Here is a 25,910-nt window from a genome sequence, read left to right as displayed (position 1 = left end):
CCAAGCCCCATCCAGCCTGGCCTTGGGCACTGCCAGGGATGGGGCATCCACGGCTGCTCTGGGCAGCCTGTGCCAGCGCCTCGCCGCCCTCACAGGGAAGAATGTCTTCCTAAGATCTAATGTAAATCTGCCTTCTTTTAGTTTAAAGCCATCCCTCCTTGTCCTATCACTAGCCTTGTAAGAAGCCCCTCTCCAGCTTTCTTGTCAGCCCCTTTACGTACCAGGAGGCTGCTCTAAGGTCCCCCTGGAGCCTTCTCTTTTCCAGGCTGAACCATCCCAACTCTTCCAGCCTGTCTCCATAGGAGAGATGCTCCAGCCTCTGACCATCTTCATGGCCCTCCTCTGTCCACTGTTTTTGCCAGTCTTACTTTAAAAATATGCTGCCAGGGTGAAAAAAAACCTGAATGCATTTTGCTTAGCTTGCAACAGGCAGCTCAGCACCAGGAGGGGAGATCTCCCCTCAGCGAAGGGTACTCTGACATCGCCATGTGCTTTAGCTGTGCAGCCAGGACGACATCTGAATACACCATACACAGGAGCTCCCAGTTATTACTTCGGGAGGGGACCACACACCACCATGTCCCTTCTCCACTAAGCAAGGCTGCAGTTAAAACTGGTTTTATCAGACTTAAGTCTAGAAAGTGCATACAGGATCAAGGTGCTCCCACATTCAGATTATTTTCAAAAGGAAAATAACTCAAGCTCTGCTGCAGATCACAGCACTCAGACATGGGGTGCCTAGAGCCATCCTGCCCTTTGCCATCTCTGCCTGAACTGTCCCCTCCAATGCTGGCATTTTTATTTTGCTATGTCTACTGCCACACCTCAGGCAGGCAAAAATGATTGTGCAAAAATGGTGGCACATGGCTACGTCTGTGCACCAACAAACCGAGCTGTGCAGTCATCGCTCCAGAGCTGACACAGGAATGATTCTGCAGCTTTATCCCACGCGTTCATTTTAAAAGCATCGTTGATTGACAGGAGCCAGTTCAATGGAGTCACAGGAAGGCAAGGGCAGGAACGAGCTGAAAACAAGGCTGACACTTCCCTCCCAACAACAGAATGCAGCACACAGAAACCATGAGATGCTTTTGTTTTACATCTCAAAAAAAATCCGCCATCGCTCGCTCCGGGACTGACAACAGCCTGTGCAAGTGGCAGGGCTAAAAATCAAACTGCATCTTTGCTAAAAAATAGTCTTCATCAAGTTTCAATCCTGTAAAAGATTTAAGAAAAATTAAGAAAATTTCAACCCAAAACAAGTCCCAGAAGCAAAAGCCTCCTCTGGATGCTGTTGGGAGGTCAAAGGACTATAAAACATCTAGAACCCCAGTAAGTGACATTAAGGGATGCTGCACGAGTGTGGGCTGGAATGGTCTCAGCTGTACCCCTACACCACCTGCTCAGGGCACGTCCTTGCCACCCCATTGGGTTCCCAACCCTCTGCTGTGCTTTCGGAGAGGAAAGACAAGCGGCCCCGACAGCGGAGCCTCGCTGAGCCGGGCTGTGCAGTAACCAGTAGCAACTGTGCTTAATCCAGCCCAGAGACAAAACTGCCAGGGCTCATTCATACCCACATCACGTGCAGAGCCAAGTCTGTGCATGGTCACAACCACTGCGTATTTTTTTTTTTCAGTTTAAGCTTAGTTTTAGAACAGTTTTTATTTTACATAGAGCATATTTAAATCAGCTTTTACAAAGATGCGATTTTAATAGATGAGGTTGGGGTCAGTTTCAGTATAAAGGATGCACAAACCCTTTTTCCTTCGCGTAGTCACTCTGTACAAAAAAACATTTATTTCAGTGATTTATTCTCATAGTATTTGAGAAATTACCAAGAAAGAAGCTGCTTTAATGCTGACAGTCTTGATTTTTTGAAAGAATTACAAGAAAGAACAGAAACAAAAACACTGAAGAGAAAAGGAAGAAATCAGCAGTTGCTCTGCCCCATATTCAGGTCACAGCCCCAAAAGCCACCTCACTGACAAAATGAGGCCAGCATCACATTACCTATCGGGTGTATTGACAGCAACGAATGTAAAGACTGGAAGCAAAAAAAAAAAACCAAACACATTTTCTACTGACGTTTCAGAAGAGGTAAGTCAACAGGCACATGGGCTAATGGCTGGGGACGAAATTTCACTGAACTGTTAATCCAGATTTTTGGTAGCTTCTTCAACAAACTTTTATTTTAAATTTTAATCTAATTTAGCTGATTCTAAGTTGAGAAAGCCAAAGATTAAATGAAGACCAAAAAGCTTTTGCCCCCTGCTTTTGACCTATGAATACAATGGAGGTGGGATGGACCCAGGGACATATGAAAAGATAAGGGAAAACTTGAGGTATGTGGTAGCTGCACAAATACACGTTTGTTCCTTTCTCTCTCCAGGCACACTCAGCTACCAGCACCAGGTGAGAAAAGGGGCTCAGCAGCTATCCTGCATTTCCAAGGAGGTCAGGCAGAAGAGGGTGCCAGGCTTTTCACAGGACCACATGGCAGGAGGACACGATACATTGGGCAGCAGACGAAACAAGAGATAATCAAACTGTAGGGAGAACCTTTTCCACCGTGAGGTCAGTCAAAACCCAGAGAGGCTGTGCAAACTCCATCCCCGGAGGTTTTCAAGACCCAATTGAATAAAGCCCTGCGCAGCCTCATGCAGCTTCACAGCTGAGCCTGCTTGGAGAAGGATGTTGGTCTGGAGACCTCCTGAGGCCTCATCTAACCACCTGAACCACTCTGCGAGCCTGCCCTCCAAGGTAACCCATCAGCAATTAAAGCTTGTGCCACAAACTCAATCTGTCATGCTATAAACACCCAAAAATCTGCATGATGGAATTATATTAGTCCATATAAAAATGGGTATACAAGGGAACCGAGGTCCCAGCACCTTATTTAAGAGACATCCCAGCTCCACCATGCTGAAAACCTTCTAGATAACAACCTCAAGTCCCCCCTTTCGATGTCACCCCTTTCCTGAGATTCCCCTCCATGCTACAACACTTATCCCCCAGTGCTGTGCATGCAAACAGCCTGCCGCCTCCCTGGCCAGCCTGGGGAGATGTTATTCTTCTTCCAAAAAAAAAAAAAAAAAAAAAAAAAAAAAATCCCCTCAATTATTTATGCCGCTCTTTGAACAACACCAGCTATTGTCAGGGAGTGTTTTACAGCTCTGAATGTCACATTGAGAGTCTGGTCATGCCAGTAGGAAAGCCTGCCGCTGCCACGTCCCAGCAGAAAATGCTTTATTCAAGGCACTCGGAGTCCAGCGCTGGGTAAAACCTAAAAGGAAGCTGGTGGGTGTGACAGACACATTTTGTACAATGATATGAGAAGAAGCAGGCAAGGGCACTTGATTTTTTTGAGGTGTAAGGTGCAAAAATTACAAGGAGCGTTGTGCAAAGTCAGGTGAGGCTAAGTGACCAAAAGCTTTGGTTTGATATTGCTCTAGGGGAATTGCATGGACAAGAGCGGGGGTGAGCAGAGCTGGAGACCTTCCCAGCAGGACCCGGGGAAAAAGCAAGGAGGGAGCTTTCGCTGTTGAGAAAACCAGGCTGGCTCAGCGGACAAGAAACCCGTTTCCTGCCTGATTGCGACTGTGTTAAGGGAAACAGGGCTCTGGAGGCAACCGCGCAAACAAAGCACAGCTACCTTCAACTCCCACCAGGCAGGAGCAAGAGCTTGTGAATGGCCAAAACCCACCCAGCCCCTACAGTCTTTTTTTAAAAAAAAAGTAAAAAAAGAAAAAAAAGGAAAAACAAGTTAAGAAAAGCAACAGCCCCTTTTCCATGGTGTGTTACATTACAAAGCAGAACTGGATGGGTTGCAATCTTCCCCTGCCGCACCCGAACGCCAGGTTTCAGGTTACTTCACCTGATGTACCTGCAAAGATTTTCTCTGAAGCGTGTTATTTCTACCATCTCTGGTAACACCTAGCTCTTACAGCCAACCTTTAATCTGCAGATCTTTAAAACGTCCTGCAAAGAAAGCAAGTGTCATTTCCTTCCCCCTCCCACACCCCCATGCACCAACGAGGAAGTTATAACCCAAGTGAAATAATAAATATCACCTAGTGAAAAGGGAACGCAGTTAGCAATAGGAAAGCCAGTGTCCCCATGTTACTCTAACCTACAGGATCCATCCTTCCAGCCTCCAACTCAGGAAACAGCTTTTCATCGCAGGGTATCAAAGCTCCTCCCAGTTTTGGCATCTCCACCTCTTCTGCCTGCAGAACTAGTTTAAGCGCTGAGGGTTTGGGGTTTTTTTAACCAATTCATGGATATCTGCACCGTACCCAGCAACGGTGCTCATAGCTTTTCTAGCTGCCGCCGCACATCTCACGGGTCTATTTACCATCAGCAAACATCCTAGCAGTAATCCTGGATTTATCGCTTCAGCTTACTGATAACTCCCCCACGGCTGTTCCCCCAAAGCCCAGAAATCCAGTTTACCACCCTTCGCAACGGAATCTCCAGGCATTTTGAGAGCTGTATTATTTTATCTCCCCTGCAATCTCAATTCACTGTGAAAATACTTGGTGAAACCTATTAGAAGCTTTCCTGAAGGTCCCTTCCCATCCAAACCACTCTGTGATTCTGTGACTGCAGCCACATCATCTCCATGCCCAGAACAAACAGAAACCACAGCAGCAGCTGTGGCTGCAGCCCTGAGACCACCCTGACCCCCAGTGCTGAAAATCCTTTATTTAACTGAAGGGCCTTTTGATACAGTTGACCCTGCTCACAAGTAGTCCTACATGAAAGGTGGCCAGAGCCAGCCAGAGGCAGCAGTGTCACTTTATAGTGAAGAGCTTCCAGCTTCCTTCCAGGCACTCAGGCTGCAGAAATAAAAAGGATTTAAAGCAGATGACAGAGTTATTAAAAGATGATCCATTCCTCGTGAGGTCTTAGTGATTTGGTATTTTTAAGCCGTGCAGTATTCAACCCTCCACAAACAACTCTAGATGACAGAGAAAACACAAGGAAGCCTGTGCCTCTTTTGGGGCACAGTGCAGTACTTTTCTAATCAAAATATTATCATTGAGCTGATATAATACTGATCAAAAGATAACTTTGTTTTCTCCCACTCAGTCCTTCCCCCATTGCCACTGGAGTTCATGTTGGTATATGTTATTGTCACGCAGATGGAAAGCAATTACAGAAAAGCAATCATTGGGCTTTTTACTAAATTTTACATTTACTAGATTTTTTTAAATTTAGTAAGATATTCACGAACAATCTAATTTTGTCACTTTTTTTCACATTCAGTTGCTACATGCACTTAGCCTACAATTCCACCACATCATGGATGAGAGTCCTTCTCCACCACAACCTGAAATCCAGACAGCAACTTTCCTGAAATCAGAGGGCTGGAGCATCTCTCCTATGGGTACAGGCTGAGAGAGTCAGGGTTGTTCAGCCTGGAGAAGAGCAGGCTGGGGGGAGACCTTAGAGCAGCCTCCCAGTACCTAAAGGGGCCTCCAAAAAAGCTGGAGAAGAGCTTTTTACAAGGGCTTGTAGTGAGAGGACAAGGGGGGATGGGTTTACACTGGAAGAGGGGAGATTTAGATTACATGTAAAGACAAAATTCTTACTGTGAGGTGGCGAGGCTCTAGCACAGGCTGTCCAGAGCAGCTGTAGATGCCCCAGCCCTGGCCAGCTTGGTACAACCTGGTCTGGTGGAAGGTGTCCCTGCCCATGGCAGGGGTTGGGACTGCATGGGCTTTAAAGTCTCTTCCAACCCAAACCATGCTGTGATTCTATGATTCAATATCACTTGAAAGCTGTGGTTGAGAACTATAATCTTCATAACAGAATTCCACGAGAATCACAGAATCATAAAATGTTGTGGGTTGAGACCTCTAAAGGCCATCTAGCCCAACCCCACCCCCCACCCCCCCGCCACGGGCAGGGACATCTGCAACCAGATCAGGTTGCTCAGAACCCCATCCAGCCTGGCCTTGAATGTTTCCAGGGATGGAGCACCTGCCATCTATGGGCAACCTGTGCCACTGTTTCACTAGCTTCGTTGTAGAATATTTTTTCCTTATATTTAGTTTGAGTCTACCCTCTATTGGTTTAAAACCATTTACCCCTGGCCCTATTGCAACAGACCCTGCTAAAGAGTCTGTCCCCATCTTTCTTATAAACCCCCTTAAAGTATTAAAGACCACTCGCTATAAGGTCTGCTCAGAGCCATCTCTTTTCTGGGCTGAACAACCCCAACTCTCTCAGTCTGTCCTCACAGCAGAGGTGCTTCAGCCCCTGACCATCTTTGTGGCCTCCTCTGGACAAAAGAGAGCAAAGCTTTATGTTTAAACAAAACATTTCATCTTCTCTGAGCACTGACTAATGTTTCATACATGCTTCATGCACTTATGGAAACTACCCAGGTAATACACAGCTTTCTGCTTTTATAAGATACTGATAGATTAGAAACTAACATGAAAGACCACTTGCTAAATTTGTTGAAAGTATTTTATCAGTAATGACTGGATTTGGATCACAAGTTTCTCCCCACTATGAAAATGAAAAATTAATCTATCAGATTCAGTAAAGTAGGAGAGAGAAACTATTATACACGCAGGAAAATTCCAGCGTAAACATTTTAAAGTTGCATTAAGTGACAAACAAGCAGGTTTATTGCTGAATTGAGGTACGTGTATATGATGACCACCATCATCAGACCATGAGGTGCCCATCAGGTGGATATTTTTTTGAAAAAGACACTGAAATTCAACTCCTGTAAGCAGTTTAAATTCAAGATAGGAGGGTTTCTAGGGTAAAAAAAAAAGAGCTACATTTTTAAAATATTCAACGTACAGAACTGACTTGGGTGAATGTTGCACTAACCAGTCTCAACAATGGCATAAACCCTTCGTTCTTATCCTTCCTTGGGCTTGCACCACTGCTGCCTTTCACGTGTCCTGTTGAGAAGCTATTTCAATCCAGCTCTCTCCACAAGCCTCATAAAAGGATTTCACTGCAACAAATGCCAAGGCAAAGAGAAAGAATGACTTAAAAATCCAAATAAAGCTTTTTTTTTTGCCTTTTTTTCACCATGTAATTGCAAATAGCAAACATATCTGTGGTTTACAGAGGAGGCAATAAATTAAAGCTAGAGTCACAAATCGGACCAAAAAAAGATACTTGTCATTCAATCCACCACCCCAGGATGGCTGTGGCCCCATGGGACACTTCTCAGTTTTGTGAAAGACTTGGAGTCCTGAACTGAGGAAGTGCAACATGAAGAGCACTCTCAGAAGTTTGTTCTTTTTCTTATAAAATTCATCCAGCCCTCTGGTGCTTCCTGAGCACAGCCTCTTTGGTCTGGTTGCAGCAAAAGCAAACAGTCTTTAGCAAATAAGCTTTTTATCTGTGAACTGAGCACATCATAAAAAAAAAGAAAGTTTGATCCTCAGCAAAATGGTTGCATGTGTTCCTTCTGTAACTACTGGAAGACGGCCGCAACATTTCAGTTTCTAGAAAAAGAAACTGGCACTTCCTATCTTTTTAGCTTTAAACTGCTGCAAAAAGATGCATTTCAGCCCCTTAGGAAGCTGAGCAGCCCAGCATTTTAACTTCCCCTCTGATAAAGGCTACAGCAGAACAGTTCCATGAGATCTACCACCAGCAGCAGAACCTGATCCTGGAGATAGCAGTAATTCTCAGCTTCTGCTACTCTCATTGGACACTACAGAATTAAAAAAAGAAAACACACAAAAAAGCAAATCTGTATTTTTTTCATTTTTCATTGAGCTGAACCCCTCAACCAATACTAAGAATGCACAGGGTGCCTATTTTCATAACTTTGGTGAGCAACTGTATTTTAGGAGTGGTCACTGAACAAAACAACCAAGCAAAACAAGTTGAGGAGGTTTGGGTGTTGTGGTACTTTTGTTTTTAATTGTTTTTATTTATTTTTTGATATTTTGTATAAAATCTGTAGCCAGACACAGCCCAACTCATGGATTGGCAGTGGGAAAGAAAAAAACCCTACAACCACATACCCACGGACTCTACACTAGTTTCCACTGCATCTCCAGAACACATTTCAAAAAAGAGAAATTTAGGGTGAATTAAAGTCATTATGTGAAGAGGTAAGTTTGTCTGAACAAGTACATGGTAAATAGCTTCTTTCCCTCAGCTGGGTGGAAGTCTTTACAGATACCTCTCCCAGCGCAGGGTTTGGTTTGGAGCAAGCCCATCCATTGAGACCCTTGGGACTTTCCAATGTGGTACAAGCAGAAGAAAATGCCAAAGCTTAAGTGAATGAGCTTATCAGTGGGTAAATCCAAGGCTTGGGTGATCTCTGCTGATTTAGGCTGTGCTGTAGCCATCTCCCTGCACCACAGATGTGACAGCACTACAATAGCATGAATAATTTTTGTTACTCACTCCCTACTAAACGACAGCATTCAGCGTCTAAATTAAGAACATGAAAACGATTAACATTACCATTAACCTCAGCCCCACCCTAATTGCACTACATAAAAGCATACGTAACAATTACAAAGATAACATTGTGTGTCATAAATATCACACACAGGAATACAGCAGTCACAGCATTTGTTTCCTGACCTGGGAAAGCTGCTATAATTGTAGTGTATTGTGCGCATGGAGGATTTAGATTTGGAAGCTGGTTGCCAACAGCCCTTGTTTGCTGTAATTTCCCATCAGGCTCTTAAAATTCTTCGGGTTCCCAATCAGCACCGTGTCAACGTGCTACTCCAAGTTCTGCACCGTGCAGTTCAGCAGGAATTTCACATTCTCAGTGGAAACAAAATCAAGATCATTCCAGGGACATGAAAGCTAGATGCAGAGATGTCAAGCAATTAGAGCAGAATTTGTGTCTTTGGGATTGCTGATGCACATTTCACAGCTAAGAGCATTTAAACTAAAACCATCTTCACTCCTGGAGGCCCTCCACCCAAGTCAAGAGAACAGATATTCAGGAGGCCATTTTGGTTTTAAGTAATTCGGTTATTACATCACACATAATTCAGTGGTTTGCCATTTCAAACCTGGACAGCCTCAGGGGCTGGCACAAAATTACTCAAAATCACAGAAACCACCTCACCATGCTCTGTCCATGACATGCTCCCCTCCTGGTGGAAGCCATTCTTGCAAGCAAAATTCTCCTAAGTATTCCCCCATCCCTTTCTAAATAGAGAATTTAAACTGCCCTGATTACAAATTTGAGGAGCGTCAATGAAACCTCCCTTCCAGTGAGCTCCTAATGAGATAGTACCTGACAAACCCACTGGTCTTTATAAAGCAGTCTTTCATCTCAATGAAGCCTTCTCCATTCAGTATTTCCAGGTAACAGCAATACCTGTTTAAAGCTTTTAGCTCTAAATGCTTTTCTACCAGAAGTAGAGAAAATTAAAAGTGATGCTTTCACTCATATTGATATTATCCAATTAAAATTAACAGATGACAGTGACCCGAATAGACAGTGCTGGAGAAGAGGTTCTCCAAAATGGAAATACCAACATTTCTGATACCCTCAAGCGATACTGTAAGCTATTAGCATCCTACTCTTATGCCCATCGTAACCTGCCGGCTTAGGTCTCTTCTCAGTTTCATCATCACTTTCTCCCCAGGAAGAACAATCATTTCCACATCAGTTCCTCCTCCTTCCTTCCTTAAGGTCTTTTATACAGAGGATTATATTTTCTGGGTTACTTCCCTGAAAGTCATCAAGTTGGGGTTTTCCTTCTGCCACTGGCAGCTGTGCTTTAGCTGTGATGCCGATTGTTTGCCAAGGACCCCACAAGGCTTAGCCCAAGAGGAAGACCAGCCTTCCAGAAAGGTTTCAAGGGTGAAGCTGAATGTCGGCCATTCTCTAATGGCCCAGCACTTAATGACAAATACCTCCCTCATTAGTATGCTGAGCTACATTAGTTCTGCTGCTTACAGCGCTAAAGCATTAAAGTGGGGTTGAATCTTCAGTTTCACAGTTTGCAACGTGATGCATTAGACACTCACATGTCTCCCGGCATGGGGCACTGACAGCATTTTAGATGTGTGAGGTGCTGCCAGTAAATCTGCTAATGGCTGTAAAAGAGGCAGCACATGCCTCTGAGTGAACAGAGGTGAAGTCATCTGTACGTACGATGGGGTTAATGAGGCAGAGAGGCGAAACAACTGCCCAGTATCACACATGAGGCCTTGGGTAATACCGTGATCTCAACCAAGGAGTTGGCATCATCCTACTAATCAAATATGGATTACCTAAGAAGCAAATTTACACTGCAGACTTTCCATCAAGCCTGGGAAGTCTTATAATCTCTCCACTCAATCTCCCTGCTACTCAATTTTCACAGAACCTTCAAGATTTGAAGATTTTGAAGTTTCTCAAATGTGGCTGAAATTGCTTAGTGGTTCAAAAGATTGGTTGGGATGGAGGGGCTGACAAATGCAAATTATGTCCTGCAACTATTCTCCTGTCTTTAGGAAATTAAGCTTAAGAACACAGCACTTTACACATTGCTGTACGAAAACTACGAATGACATTGTCATTGCTGCAGCTGTATCCTTACCTATCAAATATTAGCATTTTAGCACCAAGAAGTCTATACCCCTGTTGAAAACAATGCTCCCCAATGAAAGCTAGCAACATGTCAGCTCTAATGATGAGCTCAGAGTAAGACCAATCAAGGCTAGGGAATACTTCCTTGCATTCAAAGTTCAAGCAAAAGGCTCCTAGATACACAAATGAGGACTCACAGTAGGATTCTTCAATACATATGTAGCATTATGGCTTTATAGAGGCTTTCGAGGCATTGCACTGATTAATCAAACAGAATAATAATCTTATAGTGAAGTGTTGAGCTGGAATTAGAGAGATTAATGTTTGGGTCCCAGCTCTAGAAGTTCTCACCCTTGGGGAAGTCATATCAACTCCTGCATCTCACCTCTCCTTTCCACAAAACCTTCTTTGAATTACTGATTGCAGAACCAGAGTGAAGATGCCAGAGGGAAAGACCATTCCAAAGACTTATTTTATTACTATTTTTCCCTTAATACCCGCTATGAGGCACTGTCTTGTTTTATTCATGATTCTTTTAAGAAAGATTTTCCATCTTAAGGGAATAAACCCAAGTATGTGTTATCTTTTTAATAATACACCTGCTTCTACTGGTGACTTCTACTGGTAAACAAAGACTCACATGAACATATCAAAAAATACGCAGTGCAATTTCACAGAATAACACGCTTGATGGTACCTCATTACAACATGTTTGTAGATCCAAAGGTTAGGTGAGGCAAAATTCTGAAGTTAGTGGGGCGCTTCTTGGTGTAAAGTCGCACAGATGCAGAATGACACAGCATGAAATACTGTCCCATACAGTTTTGTGTATTTTGTGAACTCCCATTGCTAGATCCCTAAAGACTCCAGTTCTTCTAGAGTTAAAGCACAGCTCTTCCTTGTGTTTCTCGAGCTCACATCACAGGAAGCGAGACATTTAACCATCATGATGGAGGTCTAATTCTGTTACTCCACACCTGTTCAACTGTAAACCCCCCAGTGTCTGATGTCTGGCATTTGTAAGAGTTTTGGTCATACACCATCTCCTCTGTAGACCAAAGAGATATCCAAGACCTTGTTGGAATGTGGCCTTTTCTGAAGGATCTTTGGAAAAGTTCATTAAGTTCAAAGTTAGGCTAGCAACTCACCATTGACCAAAACACAAAATGCAGCCAGATTTTGGTGAGGATGAAAAGAAAGGAGAACATATGTGGGTGGATGAACAATGACGTTCAGTCACATGTCAGAATGCTTCTTTTGTTGTTTTTAATCTAAACCCAAAACTTATATTGAATCCAGATTTGTGCTGTGCAGTTTAAAGAGCCAGGGTAGACTTCCTCCACCATGAAAGGGTACACATAGCATGCAGCCAAATAACAGAAGGAAGACTTTGCAATGAGAAGATAACTGTGTTTTGGTGGTGACATCTGTGTCAAAAGCATCATCGTCCAATACCAGCAATAGATGACAGTCACAACTGAGACACTCATGACCACAGCAACCAAACCTTCCTCCCCACAGTCAGCTCGAAATTGCACTGGGAGGCCTTAGAAATCCCACAAGATTTCAACCAATCTCCGATTGCCTTGAAAGCATAACTAATTTCAATTGTCTTCTGATTTTATCTCCATTTTCTCAGGTTCTAGGCTATTTGGGAAAGCACTCTGTGTACGTACATGTGAGTATGCACACTGGTGCACACATGCACTTGTCTGAAGTTACCCACTTCCCAGTGTATCTGCTTTTCTCAGGGCCTCCTTGAAGAAAACTTAGGGAGGAAGCCTAACCTTTGGGAAATTCTCCTTCTTATTCTGTACAGTCACCAACAAAAAGATTTCTGCTCCCACTGCACCTTGCTGAGCTCAAACCATGGGAGCATTCAAGCTCAGCTTGGCTCTGCTAGGCTCAGTTCTTTGCTTTCCCCAATGTTTTCTGACAAACTGCTCTCACAGGGATTTCAAAAAAAAGATGCTGACCTGGCCCCTGCAGAAAGGAAGAGATTTTCCTTCCTTCTCCACATAAATTTTAAAGTTTCCTGAAAAACAGAAGGACAGGATTCAGAGAAAGCGATGGGGAACCTATACAGAAAAAAAGACTGAGGGACGTCTGACCCAGGCTAAAGACTAATTAACACTTGACACTACATCCACAGTTCCTTCCATTTTCCATTTATTCTTCTGAAGTTCCCCTGCAGCAGCTGGGGCAGCAGAAACCAAATCTCCAAACAGTGCTCTGTCTGCATGATTATATGTCTCAAGATGTGGGCACACCTCTTCCAGGGACTGCAGTGAGCCAGTTCCCCTTCCTACCTCCGTGTCTTGCTGTACATGTGAGCCTCTAAACCTCTGTGTGAAGGGGAACGGAGTATTTTGGGGGAATTCAAAGGCAAATAATAACAATCAATATTACTTTTACTGCAGCAGTGCTTATGGATTCCTACTGAAGAAATCAGTGCTGGATCTAACCAGAGATTACCTACCTATTCCCTCCTCTTCCCCTCTGCCCAAAATGAGATTTACCAGAAAAAAAATATTAATCAATCAAAAGTTTCAGTGAGTCACAGGCAGGCAGGCAGGTGACCTACACTACTGTTCTCTCTTATGGGCCAAGAGGTAATGTGAGCAGCAAGACTACATGTCAGAGAGGGCAAACATGGAAGAAGAATGTCAGCTTTAGGAAAAATTAATGACCCTGCAGGGTAAGTTCAGCACTAGTCTGATTCAGAAAAATAGACTGGGTGTAGCCAGTGGATTGGAGAATTCCATCCAAAAAAATAAGAGAGTTGTTTCATTCCCAAAAAACTTTCCTATTCAGTGGAAAATTCAGCTTGCTATGAAGTCAGACGGAAGCTTCTGAGCCAGCCCAGGCAGGGGTTCACCTATACACCCAAACAAGAAAGGCCAAGAACAAGGCATCCAAACACACAGCCCTGCCAAAACCTCAGTGGTTTTATCATCTAGAGTTCAAATCAAGACCTCCCGTCCTGCTGCTCACACTGCACGCGGAAGAGTTTCCAAGAAACGTCTCTTGGCCATAATCCCGAAAACGGAGTTTCCGACTTGCTGCTGGGAGCGGAGCCGCTGCATGCAGTGGCGGCTTCTCTGCGGATTTTGAAAGCTGAATCTCCTACAAAGCTGTCGCTGTGCCACATTCTTTACTGCTAGTATAGCATTGAAACAGCACAGCGTTTTTGAATAATGCCCTCAATTTCTCTAAACACAACTGTTTACGCAAGCCTAAGGCTTGCCTCAGGCAAGTCTGGTGGCCTAAAGCTTGGGGAGAAGATAAGCCCGCCCTTGTTCTATTTGCAAATGTCATGGGGCACTCTTCCCCCCTACCCATCCTGTAAACCTATTGGGATCATGAAAATAATTATGGTGGAAAACCCTGGGCTAACTCAACAAGGCTCAGTGAAACTGTGCTGTCTAGTAGGCTAAACTGGGACAGATACCGAAGCCCTGGAAGATCAGGTAGTAGTGAGCTGGTGCAATAATACCTGGCTAGGAAATGCCAGATTCAATGTCAGGTTGGACAGGGCTCTGAGCAACCTGATCTAGTTGAAGATGCCCCTGCTTGTTGCAGAGGGGCTGGACTAGATGGCTTTTAAAGGTCCCTTCCAGCTCAAATATTCTATCATATCACAGAATCACGAATCGTTTAGGTTGGATAAGACCTTTATGGTCATCAAGTCCAGCTGTTCACTTAGCACTGCCAAGGCCATCACTAAACCATGTTCCTACGCTCCATGTCTACGTGTCTTGTAAATACCTTCAGGGATGTTGACTCCACCACTTCCCTGGGCAGCCCGTTTCTAGGATTCTATGATTCCCACTCCTGCTCTTTGGGAGAGGTGTCAAGTGTTTGCTAGTGGCTCTGTTTCTACCCCCACCCTCCTTCCCTTCTCCTCTTCAGTTCAGCTAGTTTTGATTTAAGATGACCGTGACCTCTACTCAGAGGTGCCACCAGACCTGGGAGCACTGCGATGTTTGGGATCCCAAAGTTTCCAATTACACATGCAGAACCTTTTAGGACGTAACAAAGGTTTTAGATCTAAAATTTGAAGTCTTCTTATTTGCGTTCTGTAAATGCAGACTCCCTGGTCTGCCAGCATTATACTCCATGCTAAGTCTGAGCTAGAATAAATGGGCCACATCACTGAAATGGCTGACAAAAAGAGGACAGTAACTTGTGACAAGTGAATGTGACCAGTGAAAACAAAGCCCAGAAATCTAGCGATACATCTGAGTGGAGAGCTTTGTACAGTCTTCATGCATTAGCTTTCTCCCACAAAATCCAAATCTGAATGCTTTGGAACTGTGACATGAATCAATAAGTGATGTATAATGAAACACTTTAAAAAGCAACCCATAAAAGCATAAAAGGGTGCTCAAGCCCTTCCAGCTAACATCAGCTATTTCAGAACCCCAGTTTCAGAGAGAAAAACGACTCAGCCCAAACCACCTTTACAGCAACCCACAACAGTCAAGAGGCTCACAGGATGATGGACACCTCTGGCACTCCAGCATCCAACTTTGCGTCTTGCCTAGCAGCCCACACTACCTGAAACAGCAGAACAACAAGTCCCATGAACTCAGCCATGGACCTTGCTGCCTTATTCCGAAATAATTTTGCTGCAGAACCGAAGTGCTGTCAGACCATTTCACTCCAGCCAACAGAGTCACATCCACATCTGGCTTCATCATGCAAGACAAACCACTCACACACAAGCAATTTTGTTGAGACCGTTTACACTGGCCAGTCAAATCAGACAGCACTGGCCATGGCAAGGCTCCAGCCCACAGCCGCTCCTCTTCACGTGAGTTCAGGTGCATCCTGCCGATCTCAGCGGCTTTAGGGTTCCAGCTGGTCACTTAATTGCCAGCTTCCAACCACAAACAGCTAAGAAACTTCAACAGGCAGATCTAGACCACAGGCTTTTTTGAGAAAGCTACTGCCAGAGCGCAGGTAGCATCTTTGCCATACACATTCACTGGATTACGACAGGACCTGTGTTATTTTGGCAGATAGCTGAATATTCATCAGTCTCTTGCTTCTCTAAAAAGGCTTTTCTTATACAAGCAAAAACTGATTAATAAATGAAGTTAAGGCTATTAACAGTTACGAGGTGCATCACAGGCAAACTTCTGCTGTCTCTGACTTTAGTCTCATTGAACTTAATCCTTTTCTGGGATCAGCTATGGAGAAACTATGCACAAAAGACAAAGCCCTTCTTCTAGGACAGTTGGCCACTTCTCACTAAACTAATGGGATTACTTCAGCTGTTGAGCTCAATAGGAGTTTTCCCCGAATCAGAAAGTGGGCCAAGCAGACTAAAAAATACATGTAGCGAAACACAACATGAAATTCAGTTAAGTATTTTTATTTTTATTTTAGAAAAGCATTCCTCATTTTTTTTTCCTCAAGTCAGCTCATGGGAAGAACTCTGACCAGAACAACTTCCCACAAACTCCCTGCTGGATGTTGTTTTTTAATTCACTAACATCCTGAGTAACGTCCCTTCTTACTTCATAACCTTCCTTCTTTCTACATGAACTTGATTTCCTCGGACAGACTCTGGGTTTTTTCCTTCCCTCCCCTTAATAAATCACTCATGCCAGAATCATATGCCCATCTGTGCCAAGGTAATAGCAGAGGTCAGTATGTTTCAGTCTAATACTAGTTTGTATAACCAAGAAAAAAAAAAAAAGCCTTAAGATAAATCCTCTTCACATATTGATACCCAACTCTGCATGCCTTGCACAAACCACAAGTTTCAAAAATTAAAGATTCTTTCAAGTAAATAAAGAGAAAATACTGGATTCACCAAAATTTGCATCAAAACAAAGGCAATCCCCCAGTCTAAGAGGACCATGCTCATTAAGTTCAAACAGGGGAACGATGGACCACAGGTTTCACCATGTAGATGATGTAAGACAGAGATGTGAATCCATGAGAAATCTGTACACTCAGCACCACCAAAGGCTGCTGTTCTCCTATGCAGGCTACAGCAGTACTAGCTTCATACCCCACACATCTCATTAATGTTTCTACTTTACCTTAAAAGGGATGCTCATTCAACTTTTCACCTCCCCAATGCAACAGTCAAAGCTTTTTCCAATTAATATCGAACTGGGACTATGATGGGTAGTACGCAATCAATCCTTATTTAAGGCTGATGATTATTCTCGATGCGCCCTGTAAGAGAGAAACACCCAGTTAGTGGCTTGTGCCAAGACGAGCAAGTTGTTTCACACAGAGCAGCTATATCAAGCAAACAGCCTTTTTACCGTATCAGCTGCTTGAATTTTGTTGTGGATGACTGGGACTGTCCCATATAAATGAGACTGTCCCAGCCACTAATGTAGTCCCCATATAAAATAAGTTTATCAAAGCATTAGAAGCACAGCTGGAGGTACACCAGCCTGCAGAAGGCATCGAGGCAGTCGAGAAGATGACTGAAGACCACAGCTCAGGTCACCTGGGGAGTAACCCAAAGCTATGCAGTCTGCTAATACACCAGGAGCCCAATGAACAAAAAAAGTTAGTTTTAAACTCTTCTGTTTTGCGGAGAGGACAACAAGGAATATACAACACTTGGCCTGAAGCTGGAAAGATTTATATTTGATCCAGACTTTTTAGTAGGGTCTGTAGGATAGGACAAGGGGGAATGGTTTTAAACTAGAAGAGGGTAGGTTTAGGTTAGATCTTAGGAAGACATTCTTCCCTGTGAGGGTGGCGAGGCGCTGGCACAGGCTGCCCAGAGCAGCTGCGGATGCCCCATCCCTGGCAGTGTCCCAGGCCAGGCTGGACGGGGCTTGGAGCAACCTGGGCTGGTGGGAGGTGTCACTGCCCATGGCAGGGGGGTGGAACTACATGATCTTCAAAGGTCTTTCCAATGCAAACCATTCTAAGATTTCTGCCAGATTTTACATCTAAATCTAGATGCTGGCTTAAAACCCACCTTATTTTCTCTCTTCTAGACAAGGCAAGGTCTCTGGGCAGGAGCAGGGCACTTGTTAGGACAGCCAGCATCAGTGGAAAGAGGGGACAAACCTTTCAACTGTACAAACATTTCTAGAGGCCTGACACAGGAGAAGGTGCCTTCAAAGCTACACCCTGCTCACGAAAATGGCCCTGAGGTAGAATTAGGCATGTATCAGTCCATCTGCAGGAGTGGATAGGTGGCTTTTCTGGAGTTGTAGGTATGTTAGTAAGGAGGACAGGAAAACAATATTTCATCAAGCTGGGGGAGAGACGAGTGAATTATTCCCTTGACAACCAGCTTAATGGGACCTGGTTATTTTCTCATTATTCAGTTATATATATTCAGTTTCTTGGTTACTTTCTGTATGACTCCTTCCAGTTTTAGATTTCATTTTCAACCAAAGATTGTCACGCTTTCCACATGCCGCAAAACAAATAAACAGGCAAGATGCATTTTTATAAGGTAAGGCAAGTCCCAAGTAGCTAAAACCACCCTCGCTGCTAGAACATCTTGGCAAAATTCAACTTCCTCCTCAACTGTAGCAAGTAAAAAGCTGATGCTCTTTGTTATAATGCTTTATTATTAGAGTATTAAAGCCCTCTCATATAGAGAGCAAGCCGCTGCGCACAGCACCCAAACCACCCAGCAGCACCCAGGCAGCAAAGCCGGCAGCAGAACTGATGCCTCCCGGGTTTGCTTCCAAGCATCTTGGTGTAGCTGATGGAGACTGCCAGGCTGCAAAGCACCACTGAAAGAACAAATATCACCACTCCATCTCTAAGTATTGCAGTGACAGCTTTTATATTTCCATTTGATGAATGGGACGATCAATTCATTTCAGTTGTTGTAGAAAGGACATATATTCTGTAGAGACAGGAAAGAAGCAGCAGAGCACCTTCTCCCTCGTGGTGCAGCAATGCTCCCCCAACGCCTACTCTGCCACTTTGCATTCCCCAACAAAAAAACCAGGCTTGCTCATGGCAATGTGGATTCCCAATCCGGCTTTGTAGCAAAACAGCCTCCCTCTAATTACCAGTCAGCCTGATGACATCTAAATGGTGGAACACAAATATGTCAGAGACTCAAAATGAGAGAGTGTGAAAACAAGACTGTCTCCTTTCTGCATTCACACCGCAGGTCCCAAGCACACGAGGACACGCTCCTGCCTGAGTCATTCCCTGCAATGCTTTGCAGCCCAGCAGCAACCACAGGTATTTCCCATGTAAGTCTTTTTTTTTTTTTTTTTTTTTAATTATTTTAAATGAGAGGATAGCAAGAGTAACTTTGGGACTGCAAGGAGCAATGGTGTGATTACAAGGATCAGTCATGTCTACAGAGTCTTATTAGAAGTAATTTATATGCAAGTAAAACAAATATCCCCCACTTTTCTAGGAAAATGCCAAATTCCATACTGATTTACACGCTTTACAATCTCATTGACTTCAGAGGGATCGCCTGCAGTATGAATCACCAGGCTGTAGCCTCCCAGCAATAAAATAATCCCTTCATATTCCTCCTTTCAAAAACCCTATCATCCGACCAGGTGCTGCAGCTAAGACCCCACAAGCCAAGTCTCAGCCCTGCGGCTATGCTTCTCCTTTCCCTATTAAAGCTTGGGGAGGGGGTGAAAGGGAAATAAAAGTCTGATGATGGAAATGCCAACAAGCAAAAAACACAGCCTCGATGAGCCCAGCATGCATGGCTGAGCAGGGGGGTGGCCGGGGGGTTATTTGGGGCAGTGCGGGGGGAGGGGCATGAACCCTTCTTCAACCTAATTAAATCCAGATTCAAAAGCCATTCTGATCCAAGGGCATTAAGCATTTTTGTTAGGAAAGGCAGGGATAAATTAACTCCTAACTCTGGCCCTAATCTTTTTTCATTGTTGTTTAAATTCTCCCACTTCCTAAGATTTCAGCATTTCCTCGTGATAAAAAGGAGCTCCAGTCTGCTAGCTCATCTGCCCCTTCCCTCCAAGGCATCTGGGCAGATGCTTCCCCAACCAAGCTCTTAAAAATTACACGACCTGCTTCTCCATTTACAAACATTGGTGCAAAAGGCAACTGCTGACCCCACTCTTCCCTTTAATCACAGCCGTTATTTACAGCGCTACCAACACACTGGGATAGAGGCTAATAAATGTTTAATGGCCCAGTAAACACCAAGGGCTTTATCTACAGCCCATTTCAAAGCCTGATCAAATATAATAATCCTTCGTATGTCTGTCTGCTGCTTCCCTGGCTTCCTGCAGGATGGAAGGAGATGTACACAGCCACTTTATATTCAGGCAATAAAGGGAGGTTAGCTATAGGGAAAGATAGGTTAGCTATAGGGACACAGATGTTTTCCCTACTTCCATATCAATTTTTTGCTCCCAGAAGGGCAGGACTATGCACCAACCTGTTGGACCTCAACTTCCATCTAATGTAGAAATGCAGGTGGCAGCTGCCTCTAGGATTTAATAAAGCAGTTATAAATAACAGGAATATTACACATAGAAAGCAGATAGTATGTGGAGGAAGTTGAAAGAAGTATCATTTACTTACAGACTGGGGTACAGGGGAAAATTACCTGCACACTTCATGAAGGGCTCTAGGAGACTATGAGACCAGAAATGCTGAAGTTTTATAGAAAGCTTTATTTAAAAATATGGAAACTGGATCAATATTTAAGCAGTTTATATATCGCACAACTTGCACAATGCACAGGATTGCCAAGTAGCTAAATTCACATGCATTGACCCAGGCAAGTACTGACTTCTGCCAGACCAACTGATTCAGTGCATGGGGGACAAAAACATTTTTTCAGGCAGACAAACCACTTCCTCAGATCTGAAACGGAAGATAAGCTTCCGCCATCCCCCCACCCCAGTTATAGCTGTTGGTCCATTACCCAATATTGCCTTCCCATGCAAGTCTTACTTCTCTTCTAGACCCTCATACCTCCAATATGGTATTTTAAATGAGTCATTTTGACACATTAAAGCTAAGCAGTTATGTTTTTATTAGGCTATTACACATCACTGTGACAAACTACCCTAAAGACCTGGTCCTAAATCACAGTCCAGTTATTGTTTGGTAAACTCACATGAACAAGAGATAAATACACCAGAAAAAGCCACAAGGACTTCACAGGTGAGACCTCACCCATGACACAGGGCTGCACCGTAGCACCATCCAGCTAATCAACACACAAGCTCCAGCAGCCAGCCAGACCTGTTCCACAGATTTCTAGACCATATTCAAGATTTGATTTTTTCCCAGCCTCCAAAGCAGCCCCAAAATCAGGTCCTGGTACTGGTGAAGTCTTCTAACATAGCCAAGGCCAACTGGCTCTACCAACACTACCACCTCCTGGGCTCAGATGATGGGAGAGATCTGCTTCCCAGTTCCATCTGGTCAAACTGGAGGGTCCTCTAAGTCCGATCCAAGCAGAAAGCAAGGGATCAGGACGGTATTATGAAAACAGAGGCTTGAGGCCAAAGTAAAGGAGCCTGCGGGCAGGGCTGTCATCAGGGTGTAGCTCACCCGTGCTGCCATGCACTGGCCCCTTCCCTCTCCTCCATGGGACATTTTCATTTAGCGTGGCCAGGAGACTCTTGCAGAGGATGTTTTAAAACTCCCAGAGCTGCCAAAAATGTCAAATTAGAGCACAGCGAGAGCTCATAATAAATCCACTGAAGTGAACCACAGCACTGCTCAGCTGCCTTTTTGGGTGAAACCAAAAATTGTGAAAGCAAAGACCTACCGGCAATTACACCCAAAATGCTTCCTGTCTTTGCACGAATCTTTGTTTGCTTTGGGTTTTAGTGGTAGATGGGAACACAGACTACAATTTGTGGGAGATTGTTCTTTGCATTAGCAGCAATAACCTTTTTTTCTCCCCTCCTTAACAGATAAAGAAAGCATTAAAATATACCACTCTGAAATAGCTTGGTCCTGAATTCACAGATGGTAGCAAAAGGTAGCATTATTTATTTGTGGCTTTAGTCACTTCTAAAAAGAAAAATAGATAAAGAAAGAAATGTACCTGAATTAGGACTCCGGTGCTCTTTCTTTTGCAACTAATACTTCACAATGCAGCATGGAAAGAGCATTTTGCACAGCTCTAGGAAACCATGTTTAGAAAAAAATAATACATTTACCCAAGAAGAAGAATGAAAATAAGCAGAACAATAAGAGTCACGGAAGTTTGCTCTGAGGAGACATCTGGGAAGGTGAAAGGAGGAAGCAAGTGAAAGAAAACACACAGCATAAAGATACAAATTAATACAAAACAGCAAGAGAGGAATTATTAAGCCATTTTACATTTACACAGAACGGAATCTAACAAACAAGATGTGATCATATAGTGCTATATGATTCAAAATTTAGCTGCATTTATATATACAGCCATACCCTTACAGAGGGCTCAGCTGATCCCTGTTATTTCCTGAGGACCTCAGCCTCCCTGCCTCACAGAATCCCACAGTGGTTGAGGTTGGAAGGGACCTTTTGATCATCTGGTCCAACCCCTGCTCAGGCAGGGCCACACAGAGCCAGCTGCCTGCAACTGTGCCCAGACAGATTGGGAAGATCTCCAAGGATGGAGAATCCACAACCTCCCTGGGAAACCTGTGCCAGATGCCCTGATGTTCAAAATGTGTTTCCTGATGTTCAGAGGGACCCTCCTGGGTCTCAGTTTGTGCCCACGGCCCCTGGTCCCGTCACTGGGCCACCAGCAAGAGCCTGGCTCTGTCCTCCTGGCAGCCTCCCTGCAGGTGTTCACAGACACCGAGATCCACCCCGAGCCTTCTCTTCTCCAGGCTGAGCAGCCCCAACTCCCTCAGCCTTTCCTCACAGCAGAGATGCTCCGGTCCCTTCGCTGGACTCTCTCCAGCCTGTCCCTGTCTCTCTTGTACTGGGGAGCCCAGCACTGGTCCCAGCGCTCCAGGTGTGGCCTCACCAGCACCGAGCAGAGAGGAAGGATCACCTCCCTCGGTCTGCTGGCAGCGCTTTGTCTGACGCAGCCCAGGACACCTCTGGCCGCCTTTGCAGCCAGGGCACGTTGCTGGCTCAGGGACAACCTGGTGTCCACCAGCCTCCCAGGTCCTTCTGTGCCAAGCTGCTGCCCAGTGGGGTGGCCCCCAGCACGTGCCGGTGCCTCGAGTTGTTCCTCCCCAGGGGCAGGACTTTGCACTTTGCCTTGTTGAACTTCATGAGGTCCCTGCTGGCCCATTTCTCCAGCCTGTCAAGGTCCCTCTGGATGGCAGCATGACCCTGTGGAGTATCAGCCACTCTTTTCAATCACACACCAGTTTGGTGTTGTCAGCAAATTGCTGAGGGCATACTCTGCCCCATCATCCAGTTCATTAATCAAAATGTTCAACAGAACTGGACCCAGTCTTGACCCCCAGGGTACACTGCTAGTTACCGGCCTCCCAGTAGACTTTGTGCCAATGGTCATCACCCTGTGGGCCAAATCATTCATCCAGTTTTCAACCTACCTCACTGTCTGCTCATCCACTGTGTACATCAACAGCTTTTCTACAAGGATCTTAGGGAAGACTGGGTCTAAGGCCTTACTGAAGCCTAGGCAGACAATATCCACTGCCCTCCCCTCATCTACCAGGCCAGTCAGTTCATCACAGAAGTCTCTCAAGTTTGCCAAGTAGGACTTCCCCTTGGTAAACACATGCTGACCACTCCTGATGACTTTGTCATCCATCAAGTGCCTGGATGAGTGGCTCAATCTCCTATCTGTACTTATAGTTTTGCCTCAAAGAAGTTGGAGAATCTCACATTTATCTACTCAGTCTTCCTGAGGGGATACCGTTTGATTATTGCTGTGATAGAAATTGCAGGGAAACAGCACGTGCAAGAAAGAAAAACACTTGTAGGTCACTATGAAATCTGATATCATACGGGCAAGCTCATCAGTAGGCAGTTTAGTTTACATCAACAACAAGTAAAAAAGGCACAGAGAACACCAGCTATATGGATTATAAATATACATAATATTCTCCAGTAGTGAAGCCTATCCTCACTGCAAGAAATTGCCATTTACTTCCAGTACAGATGGATTACTCATGGACAGAGAAGCCAGGGGCAAAATTAACTCTTGGAGCCCAGCATGTCCCAGAGATCAGATTAAACCCAGTCTGTTCCTTTCCTCCACTGCACATGGACAAGGGAACTTGATGGCCTCTTTTATTGCTTTCATCACCACAATAATTATTTTAATTTTCAGTTTCTTGATTTTGGCAGAGACTCTCTTAAAAGCCCAACCAAGAACAGTTAAATGCAAAAATTAAGGGAAATGAGGTGCCAACGAGATTTGGTATCTGCCCTTCTTCCCTTAAGTAGGATGGAAGATTAAGTGTTCAGCATAGAAGCTCCTCAGAAAGCCTACAAAGGGAGGCACCCTCAGAAGAGATCCAAAAAGCTTTTTACTTAATAGAAACCATCTAGAACTTGCCAATAAGTTAAATCCTGCAAGACCAGCGAGATGGAGCCCTGGCTTCAGCTCCCGCTTGGGCTCAGCAGTTCAAATCCACTTCCCACATGCCAGGGAGAGCAGCCTAGTCAGCCCGTGGTCTTTTCTGTCCTTCCCTGATGATGCTACGATGCCAAGCGGCCAAATATGAGAGTCATTACACCAGAAAGTACATAACATAGTGATTAATGGACTTACCTAGGAGGGAGGTTCTAGCCATGGCCCTCTTTCTCAGGACTTTCTGTGTTTTATGTTAGATATTCATTGGATTTGAGAAACCCACAAGCACTTACACTACAGTGCTGCTGAGAAGAGGAGCCAGGATACAAATCCTTCCCTTTTATATTCCACCAATAAATTGTACACTCCTCTGCATGAGTGCTCAGGTTTGAGTGGCAAGGAGGGATGCAGCACTTGTGTTTCAAACAGCCAGACAGCGTTGCCTGTTTCTCACCAACAATCAAAGGAATGGGAACCCAACACCTAGACCAGAAACATCTCAAGGAGGTTCCAGTGTTGGCTGTTCAAAAAGCCCAGGTTCCTGGGATCAGAGTTTTGATTTTTTTATTTTTTTTAAGAACAAAGGTCTTCAAAAATTGTCTCTTACTCAAAGGATAACAGCTGTATGACAGTCGCACTCAGATTCAAAGTCTTCTACTCATTCATGAATTCAAAAGTAAGGCTAAGCTGATGCACCATTAAGTCCAGTTTCCTTATTTTTTGAGAACAAGTATAATTATCCCCAACTTCACAGACACAAGACACTCCTAGAGAAGTGACCTGTCAGTGAAATGACAGAGGCGGCAACAAAAGCCCACTCACCCTACCACTGGCCTCATGCCTTGCAAAATAATCGCCTTCCCACCCAGTACCAAAGGTTACAATTACAGTGAGAATGAGTCAAGCCGGAAAGACCTATTTAAAAAAGTAGAAAAAAAATGGGAAAAAGTTTTAATGAAAACATGCAGGCAATTCTAAGAAAGAAAAGAGGCCCATTTTTGCATTGCACCTTGTTTGCTCATGCTTTGTCTCAGTTGCCAACCACAGATTAAATACTTCAGTTAAAATTTTGCTCATCTGGTACCTTTAATTCTTAGTCACTAGAAAATGAACATCTGTTTTGCTTTGAGGCTTTCAGCAGTGACTCAATGTTATCTACAGTGTCGGACAGCTGAAGACTAGTATTTCTGAGGTTCTCCCCCCGCCTTCCCTAGCAACAGAGCTGCTTGCTTTCAGAAGGAACAATCAGCCTCAAAATTGTGTTACAAAATCATTAAAGTTTGACACGAGTTCAGGAGGAAGCATTGGATGCAGAGAGGTTTCATCCTCAGCTGCAAACAAACCAGCTGAGATCTCTACTGGCATACCTGTGCCCCATAGCTTTCCAGGATCGATACACCCTTGCAGGGTGATGCCCGGCTTTCAGGCTCCAGAGAAGCAGCCATCTCCTGCTGTGTTTACAGTAAGCATGATAAACACACTTCAATTAAAATGATTCCAGTGGCCCTCTCAGCATGAGCATATTCCCTCCCCCTCCCTGAAAGCAATCCCAAGGGTTTATCTGCAATTTAACCTCTGCTGGCTTCAGGGACAGCAGATAGCTCAGCATCACATATCTTCATCAGCAGTGAAGTACCCAAGGTAGACACACAGTTTTAGAAAGAGGATGCAGCAGCAGGAAATATCCCTGCACTAAGGGACTCAATTAACTTGCTGATATAAGACACCAGCAACCTATTAACACGGTAGACGCTGTTGCATGCACAAAGGCATGCCACGGCTGGGAAAAGGACTTCAAGGGTAACATACGCTGTGTGCATGTGCAAGGAAAAGCCTGGACATGGTCATCATCTCATCCTGCTGTAAAGGAAGGGATCTGTGCAATATCCAAGGCTGCTGACAAACTGATTGCTAACAGCC

The 25,910-nt window shown here is 44.4% G+C and overlaps 1 protein-coding gene across 3 annotated transcripts in view; it reads right to left on the bottom strand.

The window, feature by feature from the left end:
• PTPRA (protein tyrosine phosphatase receptor type A) overlaps positions 1 to 25,910 on the bottom strand; it is a 133,813-nt gene that overhangs the window by 88,910 nt on the left and 18,993 nt on the right. For 2 of the 3 annotated variants that reach the window (XM_056343474.1, XM_056343491.1), the window contains exon 2: positions 16,591 to 16,729. In XM_056343474.1, coding sequence (XP_056199449.1) covers positions 16,591 to 16,608 — 18 coding nt within the window. In that variant the 5' untranslated portion in view covers positions 16,609 to 16,729. Of the gene's footprint in view, positions 1 to 16,590; positions 16,730 to 25,910 lie in introns of those variants that run through there. The other variant, XM_056343498.1, reaches the window with a different exon arrangement.

This window comes from Falco biarmicus, chromosome 1, assembly GCF_023638135.1.
Source record: "Falco biarmicus isolate bFalBia1 chromosome 1, bFalBia1.pri, whole genome shotgun sequence".
In the NCBI taxonomy this organism is placed as follows: Eukaryota; Metazoa; Chordata; class Aves; order Falconiformes; family Falconidae; genus Falco; species Falco biarmicus.
The sequence above is the reverse complement of the archived record's forward strand: the minus strand, read 5'-3'. Positions and strand labels throughout refer to the sequence as shown.